Genomic DNA, 23,331 nt, shown 5'->3' on the forward strand with positions numbered 1-23,331 from the left:
GCTGGGTTAATGTAAGTAAATAGAGTTAAGTTAAATGTGATTCTGTTTTCCTGCTTAAAGATAATTAAAAGCAACTTTTGTTTTAGTAACCATTTGTCTTGGTGAATATCTATTGCTGCTGGGTTTTGGGATCCTTTGGGCTTGTGACGATCACCACTGGAAATGTTCATTTTCCGCACTGCCAGTGCACAGTATAAAAGGGAATGTCTTACATTAAAAATTGTGGTAAATAGTTTGGGTTATCTTTAAAAATATATCACATAGCAATTTAAAATCAGGTGATACAATGGCCTTGAAATTATATGACGCTTAGAGAAGTACACTAATACGTACCATGTGGCAATAATAGTTCTGGTCATATCAAAATTCAGCACTGCTCAAGATCTATGAGATCAGATCGGGTTCAAAAATTCAATCTTAAATTTACACTGAAAAGGAGGACTTGGGGGTCACGCATTTGTTTCTACTCCTTGAATTTAAACTGGAAAAGACAGGTTATCAACATTGGAGGAAAGTAAATTGCTTGACCTACTGAATATTTTCAATTCTGCTTTCCCTCTGATGAACATCATGCCTTGATTTGCCTGCTTCTGGAAATCCTCTTTCTTATTACCAGTCCCTTCTCCCTTTAATGATCTAATTTAAACCCAGCTCTTTGACTTCTTGGAGTACAGTAGTTAGTGCAGTGCTTATGAAGCCTCGGACTAAAAATATTTGTTTTCAACAGTTATAATTACTTCAAGTGTTTCAACCCTTTATGGTTTTAATCGCATAATTCACTGGTCTCCTGGATGCAACCAGTTGGGCAGCACGTTTAGCGCAACGCTGCAACAGTGGCAGTGACAGGATTCAAACCTGGTGCTGTCTGTAAGGAGCTTGTACGTTTTTCCCATTTTTGTGTGGTTCTTCTGAGAGCTCCTGTTTCTTCCCACCCTTCAACATACACAGGGGTTGAGGGTTAATTTGATGCAATTTTACGGCACGTGCTCGTGGTCTGGAAGGATTTGTAGCCATGCTGCATGTCTAAAAAGAAATCCCAATATTGTTCTAGAAACACAGCAAAAAAAAAACTAATCTTAGTAAAGATGTTTATGGGAGTAGGGGAAGGGGTTGTGGGATAGTAACTCCAGACCCTCAAAATGTAATTGACTCTTTTGAAAAAAGGCTTCATGAAGGCCAAGCCGCTTCATTGATAAATCCTCAAGGGATAATTTGATATGGACAAAATATATGCTGATCTTGACAGTGTGGCCTTCATCCCAAACAAGTGAAGTCATTTTTTTTGGCTAATCATATACCTCGTGAATTAGAGTGACTTTATTTTAACAATGTTAATGCTCCTATAAAATATACCCTGGGAAGCCTCACTGCATTATATAAATGTACATTTTATGGTTGTTGTAAGATGTGGTAGGAAGTAATATATTCTGGTAAATGAGCTATGAAACTATTAAAAATGTATTTGTTCTCTTGAAATTACTCATGTGTTTTAGAGTTTTTTTTTAAAATGAGTTCGTACTATGAAATTTCTTTGAGAAATTTTGATGGTTTTTATTTTATGATCAATAAAAGGTAACATTTCAGTTATATTTCTAGTAATCATTTCCCTATGTGAACAATGTACTTCCAAGCAAAATTATCTGAAATGACAGAAAGGAAAATTCAAAATGTATATATATTTTTAATTGACTGTCAATTTTCAAATCACAATGTTATTTCTTTCTTTATTCATTCAAACTGTGTGACAGATGAATGAAATAACTAATGTTAAAGCTTTGTTAATCTATTCCAGAGGTGGGCAACCTTTTTTTTTAAATCTCACATTCTACCTTAAGCAATCCTATGCTATAAATGCTCTGTGATTAGTAAGGGATTACTTAAGGCTCCGAATCATGGGTCATCTACCGGCATCACCTACGGCTCCTAGTACGCTTCCACCAGCATTGTCTCCGCTCCATCCTCAACATTCATTGGAGCAACTTCATCTCCAACATCAAAGTACTCGAGATGGCAGAGGCCGACAGCATCGAATCCACGGTGCTGAAGATCCAACTGCACTGGGTAGGTCACGTCTCCAGAATGGAGGACCATCGCCTTCCCAAGATCGTGTTATATGGCGAGCTCTCCACTGGCCACCGAGACAGAGGTGCACCCAAGAAGAGGTACAAGGACTGCCTAAAGAAATCTCTTGGTCCCTGCCACATTGACCACCGCCAGTGGGCTGATATCGCCTCAAACCGTGCATCTTGGTGCCTCACAGTTCGGCGGGCAGCAACCTCCTTTGAAGAAGACCGCAGAGCCCACCTCACTGACAAAAGACAAAGGAGGAAAAACCCAACAACCAACCCCAACCAACCAATTTTCCCCTGCAACCGCTGCAACCGTGTCTGCCTGTCCCGCATTGGACTCGTCCGCCACAAACGAGCCTGCAGCTGACTTGGACATTACCCCTCCATAAATCTTCATCCGTGAAGCCAAGCCAAAGAAAGAAAGATGTCGGTGGAAAGAAAATGTTTGAAAACCACTGTTTTAATCATACCTAATTGACTTATTATGTGCACAGATTCATAACTCCAAAGGAAATGGGCCAATGACCATTTTTCTCAAGCAAAATATTTCAGTAAAAATTGAGTCAAGAGCAGTGGTTCTCAACCTTCCCTTCCCACTCACACATCACCTTAAGTAATCTCTTACCAATCACAGACCCCTTAAGACATAGGATTGCCTAACGTGGTATGTGAGATTTTTTAAAGAAAGGTTGCCCATTGTGGTATTGTTGGCAAATTTGTAGATGGTGTTATTGTTGCACTGAGCCAGATAGCCATAGGTGTAAAGTGAGTAGAGTAGGGGGCTAAGAATGCAACCCTGTAGTGCTCCAGTACTGGTGGAGATTGTTGGGGAGATATTCATACAAATCTACACTGCTTGTGGTCTGGAGCTATTACACAGTGATGTGTTGAATCCCACGTCTTGGAGTTTGTTGATCAGTTTTGAGGGGATGATGATGTTAAATGCCAAAATGTAGTCAATAAAGAGCATCTTGATGTATGCATCTTTACTGTCCAAGTGTTCCAGGGCTTTGTATAGACCCAGTGAGATGGCATCCACCTATTGCTATGATAGGCTAAATGGAATGTATCTTATGTTGCCACTCAGACAGGAGCTGATATGTTTCAACATCAGCTTTTAAAAACACTTCATCACTGTGGATGTAAGTGTTACTGATTGACAGTCATTAAGACAGGTTACTACATTCTTCTTGGGCACCAGTATGAGTAATGACACCACACCCTGCTGTTGTGAGATGCTGTAGATATCTGTAAATACATTGGTAAGTTGGTCAGCACAGATTTTTATACTCAGCCAGGTACTCTGCCTCAACCAGATACTTTCCTCTGATTCATTCTCCTGAAAGCGGCACGCCTGACATCCTGAGATACGGACAGGATGGGATCATCAGGGAACATGGAAGTGCAAAGTGGTGGTTCCTCTCTGTTACTATGGTCAAATCGGGCATAGATCTGTTAAATCGAGCATTTTGATCCTTGGTACTAAACTGTGACTTGAGTTGGTTCATATTGAATCCTCCATTAGTTGCTTTGTTGGACCTTACTGGAATCAAAGTTAGAATTGCTCTGAAGTTAAAAGAAATGTCTCAGAGCAACTGAGGACTTTAGTCTTTGGTGCATAAAAGAAGGAGCAGAGATTTGATAGAGGAATATAAAATTATGATGGTTCGAGATAGAGTAAATTCATAGAGGTTTTTTTTTCCACCTCTGAGGTTGGGTGAGATACATACTAGAAGAAATGAGATAAGGGTGAAAGGGGAAAAGTTTGGGAGGGACATTAGGGGAAATTTATTCACACAGAGTCATGGGAGATTGGAACAAGCTGCCTGCTGAAGTGTTAAATAATAAAATGGAGCCCACATTTAAGAAAAATTCGCACAGGTACTGGATGGGAGGGGTATGGAGGGATCTAGATTTGGTATAGGTCAGTGGGACAAAGCAGAATAATAGTTTGGCACCTACTAGAAGGGCTGAAGCACCTGATCCTGTGCTGTAATGTTCTATAGCTTTATGTTAGTGCAGGTTCTTTGAAAACATTATCTGAAGTTTCGTTTTAGGAACACTGCTTTATCTTCCTTCTGAAAACATAGGATCTTATACTGAGACTGAGAAGTAGATTGCAAGATAACTTGGCGTCCAACATGCTGCTTTCTCAAAAATATTTGCAGTCCAAGATTGTAGCAAACTTTTATTTGTTTATTCATATGATTTTTGTTTCTGTAAGTCTAGTCATTAATAAAAGTGATTAATAAAAGTTCAGAAAAAGTCTTTCTTCATATTTCAGCCCTGCCTTCTTAGGAATCAGTTTGGTGAACCATCACTACACCCCTTTAATAGCAAAGAATGATATTGTTCTTTTTGTTATTGAATCCTTGGCTAATGCGAACTTGCGGTGAGGCCAGTGTCACACCAAGAGATAAACTCCTTTGTAGATCCACAACAGGGAGTTGATTTAAAAAAAAACATGATTATGGGGGCACTAATGTCATCGATGAGAGTAAGGGAGGCTTGGTGGGCTGAAAGCAAGGGAAGAGGTTTGATTGGTGGTTGAGAATTTGTGGCAAGATGCCAAGGGAGAGGGGAGTCTGGATACCACTCCAGCATCCCAGTGGAGGGAAGGAGGATGAAATAATGGAAGAGGCTGAATGACCACTGATTGGAAGAGTGCTGATGATGGCCAATGGCAATCATTTGTGAACAGAGATCAGAACAGGAGGAGATTACGGCAAGTAGATAAATTTGATGAAAGATGTGGGTTGTGTCACGTCAGGTGCAATGTTGAGGAGATGAAGAGTTCCATTGATCTGTGGTGCAGGTCAAAAAGGAGATGGTGGAGAATGGAAGTTACACTATTTTGAAACATATGAAAGCTGATAACTGATAAAATTGAAAGAAATGGCCAGGGATGAGTTAATATTATGTGTCTAAAATAATAGTAAGATAAAAATAATAATAAGTCAGCCATCTTGGGTAGCATTAGTTAGGCTACTGACTCACAGCTCCAGTCACCCAGGTTCAATTTGGGTCTAGTGCTGTCTGTGTGGAGATCACACATTGTCCCTGTGATCAGATTTATTCTGCTGGAGGCTCAGGATTCCTCCGGTATTCCAAAGATCTGCAGGTTGGTAAACTACACACACTAAATTGTCCTGAGTCTGTAGGTGAATGCTAGAATGAGAGGGGAATTGATGGGAATGCAGATAAAGTGAAATTAGATACATTTAAGGCACATGTAGTATAGTACTTCATGGTTCATTTAGATTTTCTCCATCCCCTATCACTCCACAGCAAAGAAGAATGACTTAAGCCCCTTTCACACTTGCCTCCCACTAAATTGGTCATTCAGTATCCCTGGATAGGAATGGGGGTTTGTCTTTCACACTTGACCACTCCTAACTGGGACATGGAATGCATTCATACTTGCAAGGAGCCATCCCCAGGGTTACGACTATTCTATCTTCTACTGGTGATGTCATGACACATCGAGCAATGGTGGACCTGCTCTAAATCCTGTTCTATGTATTAGGATCTTATATTTGAACAACAGTAATCATCCCTAATTATAACATAATTAAGCTTTATGTACAGCACAGTATAAGCTTCTCAGCCCCTGTTGTTGTGCCAACCTATACAAACCTTCATAAGGGACTATGGGAAAGAGCTAGCAATAAATAGCAATAGTGGACAATTTTTACACAGTGTGGGAAAGTTGGTAACGCTATAACACAATTTATACAGCATGGGAAAGTTGATAGTGCTATCGCGTACAATTTATAAATACCGTTGGAAAAAAGTGATGGTGGACCTGCCCTTCCAGAATTCCGTGCAGCAGAGAAAAGGCTGTATGCATGGCTGCATGCACTGAGCACTCATGGACAGTTTCTCTACTGCACAGCATTCTGGGAAGTCAGGTCCACCATCACTTTTAACCAAGCTCTTTATAAATTGTGATCTTTAGCGCTACCAAATTTCCCACACTGTTTAAAAATTGTCTCCTATTGCTATTTATTGCTAATTATTTCTTCTCTCTCTCCAGCTGCAACTTTCCCACAGCAAAGTTTATACCTTCATTTTAATCTTTTTTTCCTTCACGTTCCTGCATTCAGGCAAAACCTGGGTCATTTCAATCCCACAATGCAGTCGCCCATTCTACACTTGAATGATTGCAAAACCGACATCTACAGGAGCCGGGGATTGTACGAGGGGTTGAGGCCATCAATCCCCGTCGTGAGATGATGTCATCTGACGCCAGTGTTGAGATTTTCCTTTCACACTAGACATTTTAAAGGCCGTTTGGCCATTAACTCCTGGTACCACTTGCAAGTGTGAAAGGGGCTTTAAATTATCTATGGGGAACCCCAAGGCATAACACAGCTGAAGGAGGAATTTATTAGAAGTGTAGTCACAAATGTTCTGGTGATAATCTGGATGTCATTGACAAGCTCACAACTCCGATGTCACCATGTCAAGACAACATGCTCTGTTAAATATAGTAAATAATTGTCTTGAACAATGAATGCTACTTCAAGTCTCGACTCCATGTACGATTGTATAATACAACCAACTTACCTCCTGGGTCCAACAATGTTGTGTAAAAATATTTAGCCATAAAGCTGTTGGAGAAGAAACTTTGGATAAATACATACACTCTGAGTTCAGCATGTTGCGTGCGCAAGAGTCAGTATATTCTGTGACTATGTTGGTAATTTTTCGCATTTTGGGAGAACTTTGCAAGATGCGAATAAGCACATATTTTAGACTGGCCAAGAAAATAGTGAAAAATTACCCTATATACCTGTGTAATAGCTCTCCACTGGCCACCGAGACAGAGGTGCACCAAAGAAGAGGTACAAGGACTGTTTAAAGAAATCTCTTGGTGCCTGTCACATTGACCACCGCCAGTGGGCTGATATTGCCTCCAACCGTGCATCTTGGCACCTCACAGTTTGGTGGGCAGCAACCTCCTTTGAAGAAGACCGCAGAGCCCACCTCACTGACAAAAGAGGAAAAACCCAACATCCAACCCCAACCAACCAATTTTCCCTTGCAACCGCTGCAACCGTGCCTGCCTGTCCTGCATCGGACTTGTCAGTCACCAACGAACCTGCAGCAGACGTGGACATACCCCTCCATAAAGCCAAAGAAAGAAAAGAAGTATTAAGTCAACCCCCTAATTTTTGCCCCGGCCAACTACCCACCAGAGTTCCTAATGCTCCAGCCACCATCTCTCACCTAGGCCCTGGCTGTGCACCACTGGATTTCCCAAAACCTTGACCATGGACTCTCACCTAGACCCTGACCATCCACCTATCTGAGCTCCCGACTCTCCTAATGCCAACCGTCGCCTTGGCTGCCCGCCCACTAGATCGACCAATGCCCCGACTGCGAGCTTTCACCTGGGACCCTGCCATCGACCCATCGGAGCTCTAGACTCCCCAACTGCGAACCCTCATCCTGGCCACTCATTTACCAGAGTTCCCAACTCCACAACCATGGATTCTTGCCCTGGTTGTCTGCACATCTGAGTTCCAGATGCCCCAACCACTAACCCTCATCTTGACCGCCCGCTAATGGAGCTGTTGATGCCTTGCCTGCAGATGCTTGCCTTGGTCACCTGACCATCCAAGCTCCCAACCGCCCAAACCACTGTCTCTCACCAAGGCTCTGCCCGCCTACCCATTGGAGCTCCCAATCATGGATCATTGCCTCAGCCACATGTCCATCTAAACTCCCAATGCTCCATCTGCAGATCATCGCCCTGGGCATCTGCCCATCCAAGCTTCCAATACGCTGACCACCACCTCCTGCCTTGGCCCCAGCTGTTCCTCCACTGGAGCTCCTGACGTCTCGACCGTGGATCCTCTCCTTTGCCAATTAGCCACTGGAGCTCCCGATGTTCTGACCTAGCATCTTTGACTTGGCTGCCATCCCATCCTTGCTCTGCCACCTTCCACCCAGTCCCAGCCACCCGATACTTTGAACAACACAGGTACTTATTGCAGTCAAAAGTAGAATGTGTGTAATAGTCACCCCTAAATATTACCCTAAAAATTTGACCCCAAACTTGACTATACATGAGTATATTACAGTAAAGCACTAGAAGTGTTGGGATTATTGAAAACACATGCATAGAAAAACACAAAAATTATTGATATTGGAATCTTGAACAGTGAACAGCTTGATTTTCTCAGTGGTTCAGGCAGCATCAATGTGAAGAAATGGTCGGTCAAAATTTCAGGTTGAGACCTTTTTTCTAACTTTAGGTAACCACCACCTTCATCTGGTTCCACAGTTTCCACCTCTTCTTTAACTATGTCTGTTCTCAATTTTCTGGCTTTTATGGCTCATCTTCCTCCCCTCTCTGTGGACTCTCCCTCAACTTGTCTCTACCCCTTTCGCACTTTTCCAATACCCTATCAGCCCTCTCCATTTTTTCTACCCCTTGATATAGTTGGTATCTCCATTTTATCCTCCATAAAGAGTCCTGGCCTAAAATATTAATTTCTACCCATTCATGCTGCCTAGCCCATTGATTTCCTCCAGCAGTTCACCATTTGCTGGATGATTTCACTTATGGGCCAAATGCAGGACAATAGGGACAACTTGGGTAGTATGGTCAAGATGGGTCAAATGGCCTCTTTCTGTGCTGTAAAACTCCATGACCTCATGCTGCTTGATAAGGCAAATCTATGAAGCACATAAATGATCACAGCAGGTTTGAGGTGCAGCTTTGAGCTGCACAAGGAAATGGAGCACAAAGATAATAATACAGTAAAAACCCATGGTAATCAGCACCTATGGGGATTGGTATATGCCAGATAAGTGAATTTTCCAGTTGCTTGAGATTGGGTACTGTGTAATTGGTGAAATGACTACATTTCACAAGAGAGAACCAAATTTAAACTTTTGTTTTTTTTTAACCTTGTAGCAAAGTATTTTATACTGAGCTATTACAGACATCAGAATACACATTGTCAAGTTGATGTATACACAGGGAAGTTGATGTACACACTGTGGAGTCTAGTGCAAAACTGACACCTACAGTCTTCCATACTTGGCTTATATACATCTCAGCTTCTGTCACATACACAGGAAATTATGTCATAAATGATGTCATCATCCCAGTTAAAAACCTGTGATGGATGCAGGTCAATTTCCCATGTTTTCCACAGCATGTCTGCATTTTTAGGAGTCGGTTCACTTGCTAGTAAGTGGGTCGACACAACCTATTTAATTTATGTGATTTTTTTTGCCAGTTGCTTGAATTCTGGATAATGTGGAATTTACTGAATTAGTGTATTGTCTGCTGGTGATTAAAATGAGTATGATTACTAGGGATAGTTATCACCTTAAATATCTTGTATGCCCATGAATAAGATGCTGCAAGGGACCTTTTGTACAATCAAAATGACATTCCAATTGCAACAATTATTGTGGAAGAAACTTCCAGGTACTTGAAGAAGTAGCCCGGGAGAATGTCAAGAAATCATGAGGTTTTTAAGAAAGCAATATTCTTATTGAAAATGAAAGTATTTTTTTAGTAAATTACAAGAAAAATGGACTATAACTTAGTGAAGAGAATGGTCAAGGCCTCAGTTTTGATCCTCATTCACAATAAGGCACCTTCAGTATGCCTGCAAAACCACTTTTGGGTGCTGGGTAGAGATATTTGTACTTAACATGCAAATCCACTTTTTTTCCATGCTACCTCATTGACATTCAAAGGTAGGAGAACCAATTTGAATTACACTGATGTCCCAAAATACCCTGGGAAGATTTGATGAAAATTTAACTACTAAAAGAGATGTTTGGAAAGATGAAGGAAAATTTAGCAAAAGAATAGCCCCTTCTAAATTTGGTGGCATTAAATGTATTGTCATTTGAGTCGTCAATTTTAATTGTCATCTGATTGTATAAATATAACTTGATGAAACAGCACTCAGTGCAAAACACACAGACACACAACCAGGCATAACACATATACAGATAAACAATTCATATGCAGGATAAGTATTCATCTACACAAATAAATAGATAAATATTGTTTCATTAATATGAGACTTTCAGATGGCTAGTGTGAGCAGTTCCTTTGGTCGTTCAGCGTTCTTACTACCCATGGGAAGAAGCTGATCCTCAGCCTGGCGGCACTGCCTCTGATCCTCCTGTATCTCTTTCCTGACGGGAGCAGCTGAAAGATGCTGTGTGCAGGATGGAAGGGGTCATCAATTATTTTGGGCACCCTCTTCAGAAAACCAGTAATTGAGTACACCTTCCACCCTCAATCTCAAAATAAGACCATCCCTCCCCCTCACCCACCTGATACCACCTACCGGTCACCCCTCCTGTCCTCTCGCCTCTCCTTCTCACCCCTTTATTCTAGCTATGTTCCCTCTATACTTTCAGACTTGATACAGGGATTGACCCAAACATTTCCTTCCACACAGATGCTGCCTGACCCATTGGGTACATCCAGCAGTTTTGCTCCAGATTCAAACAAATGTTTTCTCATCTGCCTACGAAGATGCTGTCTGGAAAGCACTTCTAAGGTATCCTGCAACTTGTCAATGGCCCAGCAAGCAGATTTAGTGCTAAAAACGGGTTGAATTTATAGACAGTAGAATTTAAGAAACATTGTGGAGCATCAAAATCAGGACTGCCAGGCTGGGAAATCATTTCTTCCTGATATATATATTTATAAATTATATCTACATATATACATATGATTATAGTCTTCCCATATAGTGTGTGCATGTGTGTACACCATGGTGTGGAGAAGCACTGTTTTGTGTGGATGTATACAGTCAGATGATTAAAAACTTAAATTTAAAGTTGAAAATTGAAGAGGGACAGTTTAGCGGGAATGAAAGTGGAAGGCATGGCTGTTACTCGAGAGCAACTAAATTAAAGAATGATTAAGAGTTTCTAATTAAGTTGAGCAAAGATACATGAGAGGTTGGATTACCAAATGAGACAGGAGTTGAAAAACAAGAGCTTAAGATAGGCATTGATAAATGGTGATCTTTCCTTATTTATGCATAAATTGCATCTCTTTTCAGGAAAGGGAAACTTTCACAGCACCGTATCAACCTTTTTCGTGCAGCCTGATCCTCAAACAGATTTTTGGTAACAAAGCAAAGCAAAGAATAAAGCTCATCCCATATGATATTACTTACTCGATTAAACCTGAAATTTAAAAAAAATATACATTTTTTAGTCACTCAACAAATTTTCCTATTTTTTCCCTAAGATTCCAGTGTCAACTCTTCTTCCCATTTAGTGTACTAGATTTACTATTCTTTCCCCCAATTATTCCTGGACATCTCCAGGCTATTGGTGATTAATTAGGTGCCACAATAAGGGCAGTTACAAGGAGTAGAACTGACTCTTCAGAGACTGAGCAGAAATCAATTCACCATTGACCCTTAACCCATTAAGAGTTCACATAAATCTATCCCCAAAGGCTGAATTTAAACAAATCTCTCTAGAATTAGGAGCAAAAGCAAATAGAATTGCAGCCAACTCAAATAAGGCATGTTTATTCCTCCTGGGCAACACCATGAATATGTTTTTATGCACATTACTTCTTTACTTTTCAAGCAGCATTTTCATGACACATGGAATCTGAAAAGAAATGTTTATAAAATAAAATAAATTCCCATCTTTAAGTACAATGATTGTCTGCAGGTGATAAACATCATCAAATACGAAAAGAATAACTATACTGTTAGAAAGAGGAATCGACCACTTTTCTAAGCAAATATGTGCCAGCTTCTAGTTGACCAAACTGTCACAAGAACCCACGTATTGCTCTAGTGTAGCGAGCTCCTTACACACTGGACCCTAAATTGCCCAGTTGAATGGCGACCGGGCAATTTAAGGGGACTCCCACCATTTCGGTGACATGGTGAGTGATATGTCACGTGCTCACCGCATTGTCAGAGGTTCCACAGGGAATCCCGTTCCCTTTGTTGGCCTCCAAAGGGTAAGTGGCTGGGGTGGGCGCAGAATTGGGGTGGGATAGGGGCGAGCGGGGAGTCGGAACACTGTCGAGGCCAGGGATGGAATGCTGTTGGGACCGAGGGGGAGAATGCAATCGGGCCAGCAGGCCAACTCCGTCGGAGTGGAGTGGGCCGGCAGGGAGCGGAGTGTGGACAGAAGCAATAGCTGCCCTTCTTACCCATAATCCCCCACACTGCTGGAACCACTCTGGCATTCCAGCAGCATGAGGAATTATGGGTAAGGAAGACAGCCATTTCACACAAATGCTGATGTCATTGTCTACCCGGGCAGCCATGATTACTTACAAATTGAGCAGCAGCAGCTATAAACACGAGTTGGCAATCCACCTCCAAGGTGGTTTACCTACCAGGGTAGGTTTTTTCAAAATTTCTACCCACTAATTGACCTGCCAAATTGGCAAGTTAAACTCATGTTGCAATCCAATTTGTAAACCCCTACTCTCAGTCCCCTGCTCTTCCCTTCTAATGTTGCAAATTAATGTTCCCGTTAAATTTCTTCTTAAAAGACCATAAAACATAGGAGCAGATATAAGCTAATCAATCCACCGAGTTTGCCCTGTCATTAATCATGATTAGTCCCACTCCCCATAACCTTGATGCTCTGGGTAATCACACTTTAAATTTAAATTTAAACACACAGCATGGTAACAGGGCATTTCAGCCCATGAGCCCATGTCACCCAATTACAACATACAACCCCTGGTACATTTTGAATGGTGGGAGCAAACTGGAGCCTTTGGGGAAAATCCCCGCAGACGTGGGGAGAACATTAAAATTCCTTACAGACAGCACAGGACTTGAACCCCAGTCTTGATCACTGGCTCTGTAACAGCATTGTGCTAACCACTACACCAACCATGCTGCCCCAAGAGCTCTACTACAACCTATCAATTTCTGCCTCATATGCTGGTTGAAGAAACTCCTATGCTCCCCTGTTCTAAGCAGACACCCTTCAATCCTGAAGTTGTGCTCTATTGTCCTAGACTCACCATGCGATAAACCTTTCTATGTCTACTCTGTCCATACCTTTCAACATTCAAAAACTTTCAATGAGATCCCACCATTGAATTTTCCTAAATTCCAATGAGGCAGACAAGAGCTAACAAATGCTCCTCATTTGATAACCCTTTAATTCTGAGAATCATCCTTGAGCTCATCCTTTGAACCCTCTCCTTCCTTAAATGAGGAGTCTAAAATAAGGAGTATTAGATCCAGCACCACAAGGCTAATAAACAACCTCTTCCCATGGGCAGTGACATTGCAGAATGATCAAAGGAACTGCTCAAACTAGCCATCTGAGGACCAGAGAATGTTATTTCATCGAGTTGTGCTTGTGAAATCAGATGATAATAAAATTAACTTGACTCAACTTGACAAAACTGCTCACAATACTCCAAATGAGATCTCATCAATCTCTTACAAAGCCCCAACATCAAATCCAAGTCGTCATCATTTCTGTTTCCACCAACCCTGTATAAGATGTGATCTAGATCATACTCATATTCTGGATAGAAATGCTACTCCTTTCAATTCCTTTTTTACTATTTGCTCATATTATTAAATCATTCTCTCTGGTCTTTGAAATGCTCACCCCTGGGAACTGCCTCCCTCTATTCATCATGACTAAACTGGTCACATGCACCTCTCAGCCTTCATTGTTCTACTGTGAAGAATCAAAATTTCTCCAGCGTAAACAGAATAATGGAAGTTCAGAGCACTGAAACCAGCCATTTGGCTCAAATTGTGTGTGCTAACTCAGTTGTCTACCTGAGACAGTCCCATCTGCCATCACTTTGTACATAGATAGGAAGGTTTAGAGGGATATAGGCAAAGGTCTTTGAAACATTGTGATCATTCCTTCCTCTGGCAGCTCAATTAAGTTCCCAACACACTCTGTGTGGAAAAATAGCCCCTTGGTTCTCCTTTAAATCCTTCCCATTTCATTATTATACTTATGGTCTCTAATTTTAGATTCCCCTACCTGGGGATAAAAATTTGGCCATTAACCTTACCTCTGCATTTCATAAATCTGTCTCAATAAAGTGGTACACCCCTGGCCATTCTGCAGGGGACAACCTCTGTACCTGCAAGAGTGTAAGGGGACAGGACAACACCTGGCTGGCTGTCAATCAGTCGCACTGAAGGGATCAAGCTCCACCCGGTCGGGTGTCAATCACCCTCCGGGATATAAGCCTGCGCCGGCCTCCCGAAACTCACTCAGAGTTACTGCAGATACAGCCAGCCTGGATCTGTGGAAGTCTTTGTGGATTAAAGCCTGTTGTACAGTCTTTACCTTGTATGTGCCTGATTCTGGCTAACAGCGCACCACACAGACCCAGAGGCTCTGATAGCCCAGTGGTTGGAGCACTGGTCTTGTGAATCAGGGGCTGTGAGTCATTCTTAGCTGGGGCCTCATTGCTATGAGGGGCACTGGACAAAGTGGTAACTCTCTGTCTTCCTTACGGTAGTCAAATTTAAAGAAATTCATGCATGTTACATTCTAAATGTAGTACTACGTGACAATAATGGAACCTTTACCTTCCCTCAATCTCCTTTAATCCAAGGTTAAAACAAAGTCCCAATCTATCTAGGCCCTCCTTACAATGAAGCCTGCAATTAACCATTAATCACTGGACTAGTTTCAAAGTTACAGGGAGTGAATATGTCTGAAGATGTGCAAATGCTTAAGTATTAAAGCAACGGAATGGGCAGGAGGTAAAAGCGGTGATAAACCAACTACGTTAGCCATTTAGGACCAGAAACAAAATTCTCCACCGTTTCATTTCCCATTTGTTACATGTGAGTAAATCTTCCAGAGTTTATCAATAAACAATACTCCAAGTGCAAGAGAATCAAAGTTTAATATAGCAGCAAAGTAACTTCCTTACTTTTATACTCAATGTAGCCAAGTATACCATGGGCTGTTTTTAATCACTCTATCAACTTGTGTGGCCACTTTCAAGGATCTATGAATATGAATTCTCAGATTCCTCTGAGCATCTTCCTAGATAATATATATGTCAGCCTTACATTGGACTTTCCAAAGTACCTTATACTTGTCCAGATTGAACACCATCTTCCATTTCTCTGTTAATATCTGGAACAGAAATACTGGCTATCTTTATTAGCCCTCTACACTGTCCACAGCTCCACCAATTTTACTGTCATTTGCAAACTTGCTAACCAACCCATCTAGTTTTCATCCAAGTAATTAAAATAAAAAAGTAAACAAACAAAAGTTATCTCACAACCTTACCCTGCAGAACCCCACTGGTCACCGCCCTCCAGCTAGAATGGCACACCACTACCCTTCTATTTGCTATGGGTAAGCCAATTTTGAATCCAAATAATCAATTATCCACAGTTCCCATGCAGTTGTACCTTCTGGATTACCCTACCATGAGGGGTCTTGTCAATGCCTTACTAAAATCTAAATTTTGATCCTCAAATTAAAAACATCTATTTGCACATATTTTAAGATTTATATTTGAACAATATTAGCTCAGCACATGCACACAAGCTGTGATAACAATGAAACCACTCGGGCTCTTCTTAAATGTAATGAATGTTCATCAGTTCTAGCCCCTCTGAACCTGATCATACACAGAAAGAGGTGATTGCCAATTATGTATTACTATGACCGTGAAGAAACCCTTTTATCATTATAGAGATCTTATTGAATGCTGACGTACATACATTAGTCCCTTTCAGTTAAAAAAAACAATTTGTAAAATCAGTCCTACTATCTCCTTTTCCATTTCTTCTGTGACAAAACATCCTTTTTTCAATTCATCACTCCACAGTATTATTCTTTTTTATATCAAAATTCGATCTAATAGTAGTTCCAGTTTGAATCCTCTCAATATCATGCCCTACTGTGCACTCACTCATGATGAAAATAGAAGAGCCAGAAAAGATGCATTGGGAAAGAGATTAGTAGCAGAGATAGATCAGTAACCTACATAATCCAATATTTATAAAGAATTACAGGATAAATCTTGACAACAGCAGGCCTGTTAGTCTTTTGTTAATGGAAAGAAAGATCTTTTTTTTCCCCAAAATTCTCTTGAAAAATCTGAACTAAAAAGTATAGCCAAGGTGTATTTCAAAAGGGAAGGTAATGATATTGGTTTTGCTGAATTTTCTAAATTCAGCAAAATCAGTAAAAAAATGACAGAAAGATGAGACAAAGTAGATAATAAATTGTTCCAAAAAAATCCTTTGGTAATTTTCATGAAGTAGACAACTGGCTAAATTCAAAGACTTTAATGTCAGGGAACAGGTGACAGAATAGATCAAATTGGTTATAAAGCAGTGAGCAGGAATAATGGATAATGGCCCAGTATGGCAATGGTGATAAGTGATGCTTAAGAGGGATTTGAGTGACAGACACTAATGACTTGAATTAAAATCAAAAATGCCAATTCAATATTTGTATGTGACATCAGATTGGTGACTACAGTTAAAATGAGGAAGATTAGAACAAAATACGAGGATATAATAAACTTTCAAGATGGACATTTATTGTAAAATAAACTTTCAAATTATAGATCAAAGGTTAATAGTGGGGATTGTAGAATGGATGAGGTCCTCTGACATTAAGAAAAAATTCATTAGAGAAATGGAGCCAAACCAAATGAGTCTATGCAACATATCAGTAAAACAGAATGTAATTTTTCACCAAGTCAATTTCATAAAATTATATAGCACAACAGAATGTCACTTCTTCCATAGGCCCTGAATCAACTTGTTGAAATAACTATCAATGCCATTGTCTTAACTTTTCTCATGGTCCAAAAAATGATTTTTTGCCCAAGCTTTAATTAAATTCCCTTTTGAAAATCATTTGCAAGTGCGTGTACAATATCCATTCATTTCTTATCTAAACAGCCCACTACATGACAGTTCTTTTCTTTGTATAGCCTCTGATAATTCAATAAACGTGTGACCTCCATTCATTTCCAATGCTGCCATTGGGATTCTCTTATTTTAATTTACTTGAGGAAGTATGCAGGATTTCCAAAACCTTGTCAAATCTTTCCTTAACGATTCCCACACAAGGAAATATAGCATAGATGACTGAGTTGCACAAATCACCAAAGACAGGAATATAAGCCAACAGGCAAATCACTGGGATTCACTTAGCAACTGTTATGCTTGAAAAGTATAGAAATGACAGCTTTGGTTAGACAATATCCATACAAAATTGTTGCTAACACTGTAGTGATGAGTGCTAATGATCCTCCTGCCCACCAGAGAGAGTCAGAGACTAGTTAATTGGAGCTTGGATTGGATTCAAGATGGATGCCTCCACACAGTCATAAATTCAATAGCTAATAAAGTATATTTGTTTTAAAGAACCCATGTTTCTTTATTACAATAAAAGAAACATCATATGGTACCAGAAGTGGAAGAAACACCAGGATGTGTGCAGTGTGTGTATCAGTCATTATCAGCAGAGATATGGAGAGTGTAATGACTCCTATTGCTGTAAATTGGACTGGAAATGTTGACCATGAGTAGAGGCTGTTCAAAGATTTATGTTGTATCTGCAAACCATTGGACTCAATACCAAACCTGCTGCACAGAAAATTGCGCTGCTCCTTACCATGGTGGGACCTCAAGCACTAAAGGTTTACGATACATTTGTTTTTGCCAAGGCAAAAGACTAGGGCATGTTCAATAAGGTTATCAAGATGTTTGATGAACACTATTCACCAAAGAAAGATGGAACATTTGAAAGGTATGCATTTTCCTTGCCCATGCAGCTGCAAGGAGAGAGCTTTAATACTTTTAAACCGACTTGAAATTAAAAGCAATAACATTCAATTTTGGACCGCTGCAAGATTCACTGATCTGTGATCAAATGTGTTCAGGATGATTGATAAAAAGTGAGAGAGTGGTTGCAGTAAGAGACAGAACTTACCTTAGCTGGAGCTTTGAAAATATGCCATGCCAGTGAAATAGCTCTGCAGCATGCAAAAAGTTTTGGTGAGAGTGCAAAGGCCAGTGAAAATGAAGGCATAACTGTAGCCACAATGTCTGGACACACACATAAACAAAAATAAGATATAGGAAACAACAAAAAGGATAGTCATTCATTTGTAAATGATGTAACACTCAACATGTACCAACACAGAGGCCGGCCTATGGAAAAGTCTGTAATAAGTGGAAAGGGCATAATCATTATTCAGAGCAATGCTTTTCATAAGGGAAACAAAACAGAAGTGAAACTGTACAAACTATGGAGAAAATGCTCTCAGTGATACACTTTTATTTGGGATGGTAGTGCAGAATGACTATAAACCAAAAGACACTGAACAGCCAAGCATGAACATGGTCGAGCAGGGAAAGTGGACTGCGTCATTGCATTTAAATGGTAAAAATATTCCTTTCCAGCGGAACACAGGGGCAAAGGTCAATTTGATCTGTGAACGCAACATCAAGGTAATGAAGATAAAGCCATATATCCATGCAAATCCTGTACAGCTCAAAGCCTATAATGGACAGAGCATTGACATGGAAGGTACATGTAAACTCAAGGTGAAAGTTAAAGATAAAAAACACCCCCTCAGGTTTATAGTAGTCCCAGATGGACATGAATTACTGCTGGGTGACAAAGCATGTGAAAACCTAAGTCTAGTCAAGAGGGTGTACAACCAGGGAAACTTATTGTGTTAACTGATGCAGTATCCAGGACAATACGGAATGAAGCAGACAATGGAAGTTCCATAGAGACAGATATGATCTCTACATGAATCTGATCATAGAATCTCTTTCCGGATCTGTCATGAAATCCAAGCAGAAACAAAAACGAATATAGTTCTATAGAAGGTCATTAATAATCTGAATGAATGATGATCTAATAGTGAATGTCAGTCATACTACAACATCAGAGCTGAGCTGAGTGTTGTTAATGGGCTTCTACTCAGACAGAGCAGAATTATCATTCCTCAATCACCACAACAAGAGATGCTGAAAAGGGTGCATGAGGGGAACTTTGGAATGGAAAAGTGCAAGAAGTGGGCCAGAACTACTGTTTATTGGCCAGAGATAAATGCTGACATCAACAGGCTGGTTTCCAGCTGTGAGACCTGTTTGAAATGTAACGCAAAGCAGACAAAGGAACCCATGATAATAACTGATCTCTTCAACATGGATGGAAATAATTATTTGCTGTTTACTATCTGGAGATTGTGTTAATTCCTAATATGTCTGCTGCTTGTGTGATCAAATAAATGAATTAAATCTTTGAAGACATGGAATTTCTCAAATTGTCTGCAGCGACAATTGACCATGCTAGAGCTGTAGAGAATTCCACAACTTTGCTGAAGAGTCTGATTTTTGACATGTGACTTCAAGTCCTCTGCATCCACAAAGCAGAGAAAGGAGTTCACATAATTTAACAGTTGCTCAAGAAAGCACTAGACAGTGGCTCAGATCCATATCTAGCTCTATTGAGTTACAGAGCTTTGCCACTTGGACGAGGCATGTCACTTGCTGAGCTTCTGATGGGATGTAGACCACATACCACACTTCCCTATTCTGCAGACCCAAACAAGAATAGAGATGTTGAATGGAAACAAAAGCATCTGCAATGGAGACAAAACACCAAACTATGATAAGTCAGAAAGAAGCGTAGGGCCACTGGCACAACATGACACAGAGAGATTCAGAGATTCCAACACTTGAGACAAAAAGGCCATTGTTTTGAAGGAAGTAAATCCTAAATCCTACACTTTCAGAACAGAGGATGGTCAAATAATGAGGAGGGATCGAAAGATCTTGCTGAAAATGCAAGAGACACTACAGGAACAGACAAATGCGGAAAATCTTGCTTGCACAGCAACAGAGGAAACATACCAACGCTAGACAGTAGTGAACCAGCAGAGCCAACGCAAGCACCTGTGATCCACTTGTGTTATCAAAGCACCTGAAAGACTGAATCTTTTAAATAAAAGGACCTGCACACTTAAAAAGTTTGTGCTGCTGATGTTGTGTTTATATTTATGTTGAACTTTAAATTCAAATGAATACTAATGTAGTGAGAGGATGCTAGTGATCCTCCTGACCATGAGAGGGAGTCATAGATTAGATGTCCATATGCGGGCAGCGGGATAATCATCCCCCTTGTGTACACATGTTTCCCCTCTCTGGGGTTCTGTGTCACTCTGAACTGCCACTTTGTGCTGGCCCATGTTTTCATTACATTGTGTCTGTTTCTAGCCTCTGTTGGCCTCGCATCTCCCCCGTTTTAATAATTAATTAAAACGTTTTTGCCATTTGTAAGGTGTTAGGGTTAGTGTTAGGGTTAAGGTTATTGAGGGTGTTTCTTGGTAAGCTTGGGACTGTGTTAGGTTGTCCCTGTAATTTGTCATAAGTGTGTTTACCCAGGGAGTCTGTTGTGGGGATTGGTGTTGTTGTGGGGCTTCTAATTGGGTTATCTTTGAAAAGTGTTGAGTCTGAGTAAGGGTTAGGGTTAGGTTGTAACACGACCATGTGGAGATATCCATTTTGAATCTAACCCAAGCTCCAAGCAACTAATCTACGACTCCCTCTCGTGGTCAGGAGTGTGTAATTTAGCTCATAAAGTATAGTTGTTTTAAGATAGCCCCGAGGTTCTTTATTACAATAAAAGACACATCACAAATACAACCAAAAGAACAATATAGAAAGTGCAAGAAAGATTTACAAGGCAGATATTATATTTAAGTTGGAATAATCATGTAAGACTGAAATGGCTGGGTTTGTTTTCTATCAGTCAGGGTAAGTCTTGAATCATTGAAAATAGATACCATTTAAGCTTTAAATATTATTCTGTTGTCTCCATGAAGAATGCAGATGACTCTGAAGTTGAGCAACTCTATTCCAATACTAATGAAGTCAAACATCAGGGGGTTGAGGATAATGGAACACCAATACTCCTCTACATTCTAAGCTGACAAAAATGACTTTTTTCCTTCTATTTGCTATGTACAAGATTTAGAAAATTTAGAATCAGTTGTTATTTGCTTCAATTGGTTTACATTTCTGGGTTGCATTAGTGTAAGTGACTATATCGTATTTTGCGAGTTAAAATTAATGAAGGTAAACAATTTCTGGCACATTTAAATTTGCCTGCCCTTTTCAAGGCTTAGCACATGGCTCTTGGCAATAAAACAAAAATAACTCTAGATATAAACACATTCAGAATCCTGCCATGTATACAAAATATCAAGGTGGCCCAATTTTGTTCAATACATTCTCAGCGGATCCTCATTTTGCTTAAGGCTGCAGAACCTAATATTTAGGAGGTGTTGGAGCCAGCTAGCTTCCACTTTGGAAGTGCAAACAAGAGAACGCATGCAGTGTTATTGATCCTTTCCATTCATTAGCTTTGGATATAAACGGCAAGGTCGTTATTTAATGCCTTGCAAATTACGCCTTTGAACTGAATGCCAAGGGAAGACCCGTTTCAGAACAGCAAGTTTGAAGTTAAACACATAACTGAGAGCCTGGGTTGTGCGTACAGTCAAAACAAGGTGAGGCTTGTTGATATCTTTCTATAAAGAATATTTTTGAACCAGTTGTGATCTTCCATCAGCCTGATACTTTTATTTTTACCAATGAAAGATTGATATTCCTCATTTATTTGGTGAACTCAGCTTTAACCCAAATTCTTGTTTTCATAGTAGAAATTACACTCATTCCTCTAGTTTATCAGACCTTTCAAGGCCTCAAGAACTTAACCAGCACTCTACCATCTCATTCAACATTTTACAGGAGCTTACCTCAACATACGCATGCTAGCAAGAGATTTCTCAATGAGTTCATTAACATATCAGGTTCCATAAATGATCTCTGACTTACTTTGAAGGTTGACGATATTTCACTTCATGGGATTTATATCACATCTATTCACTTGACTATTTTGCTCTACAAAAATTAAAATGTTATTCTCTTAATAGTAAAGATGAAATATAGATACCTGTCTACGATTCCACACAAGTCTATTTGTATATCACTGAAATTCCCTTGCATCCCTTGTTGCACCAAGATGAGATCTGCTGGCTGATTGTCTATGAAGATGTGTCGCATGCAGCCATGGAAAGCTCCAAAGGGATTTGAACATCCACTATGTCTGACAATTTCAGGGCAACCTTGAGAACACAACACATGCATCAAAATTAGTTAAGGGCTTAGTAAACAAAGGTTAGTCGATTATGCGGAACAAGAGTCAAATATCAAAAGAGTAATTGTTCACACCTGCAGTCTACAACAAAAGCTATAAAGAAAACTCTCTTTTTTTTGAATGCCCAAAGAATTTAAAAGTAAATCATGCTTAATTATGCCATTAAAAATCATGATTAATACACTGAATGGAAGGACTGTAAGTAGAATGCATTGTGATGTTGCCTGTTGGACCAATTATGCAAAGAAAATAACTGCAATCATTTGAAATACTTTTCTGGAGTGAAATGTAACTGGAGCTGTACCTTCTCCATTTTTGACATCACCAGCTTTAAAGCATCTAATTATTGCACCCACTAAGAAAACACTTATACAAACAATGCAAGAATCGGTTTGTGTTCTTATGAAGAAAAGTTATGAGTACACTTTTATTTGGATTTAATAAACCAATGAATTTAGAGATTTAATTTATAGACACAGCACTGCAAAAGGCCCCTTCAAGACCATGAGTTTGTGCTGCTGGAACACATTCAGATGTCCAATTAACATTCTACCTTACGTCTTGGGAATGTGGGAGGAAACTGGAGCACCTGGAGGAGGTTCACAGGGGCAGGGGAGAATGTACAAACTCATTACAGAGAGCACTAGATTCAAACCCAGGTTGAAACCCAGGTCTGTAATAACATTGCCATCAAGAACCTCAAGTTCCAAAGCTGTGGAAGATCCACAGTTCCACAAGGTTCCCTTGGACTTGTAATAAGGCACAATACTTGTTACTTATGCTTTGTACAATTGATTGATTCAGTTCAACTGGGTTTCTGAATTAAAATCCACATCTCTATGTAAACATGTGGGCTGATAAAGGATGTAAACATTCTTCTTTATAACATTTTGTGGATCTAAATCTTGAAAAACCAGTCAAGTAATGAAATAAAGAAATCAAGCCAAACTTCTAGATCAAAGATTCAAGTAAAGGAGTGGAGTGTGACTGAAAAGTTGGAGAATAGATTGATGGAATTATCAGCATCAGAAATAATTTTAAAAGGTTGAAAGATTTGTTGAAAATTTTGATA

At 40.0% G+C, this 23,331-nt stretch overlaps 1 protein-coding gene and 1 long non-coding RNA gene across 6 annotated transcripts in view; one reads left to right on the forward strand and one right to left on the reverse strand.

Annotated features, from left to right (window-relative positions):
- The window catches only part of LOC138761905 (contactin-associated protein-like 5), an 857,011-nt gene that overhangs the window by 466,636 nt on the left and 367,044 nt on the right, over nucleotides 1–23,331 (reverse strand). For all 5 annotated transcript variants that reach the window (XM_069934856.1, XM_069934855.1, XM_069934854.1 and 2 more), the window contains exon 10: nucleotides 22,056–22,227. In XM_069934856.1, coding sequence (XP_069790957.1) covers nucleotides 22,056–22,227 — 172 coding nt within the window. The remainder of the gene's footprint in view (nucleotides 1–22,055; nucleotides 22,228–23,331) is intronic.
- Nucleotides 21,372–23,331, forward strand: part of LOC138761908 (uncharacterized) — a 230,101-nt gene continuing 228,141 nt past the window's right edge. Inside the window, exon 1 of the long non-coding RNA XR_011356607.1 lies at nucleotides 21,372–21,609. This is a non-coding gene — a long non-coding RNA (uncharacterized lncRNA). The remainder of the gene's footprint in view (nucleotides 21,610–23,331) is intronic.

Source organism: Narcine bancroftii, chromosome 4 (genome assembly GCF_036971445.1).
Source record: "Narcine bancroftii isolate sNarBan1 chromosome 4, sNarBan1.hap1, whole genome shotgun sequence".
Classification (NCBI taxonomy): Eukaryota; Metazoa; Chordata; class Chondrichthyes; order Torpediniformes; family Narcinidae; genus Narcine; species Narcine bancroftii.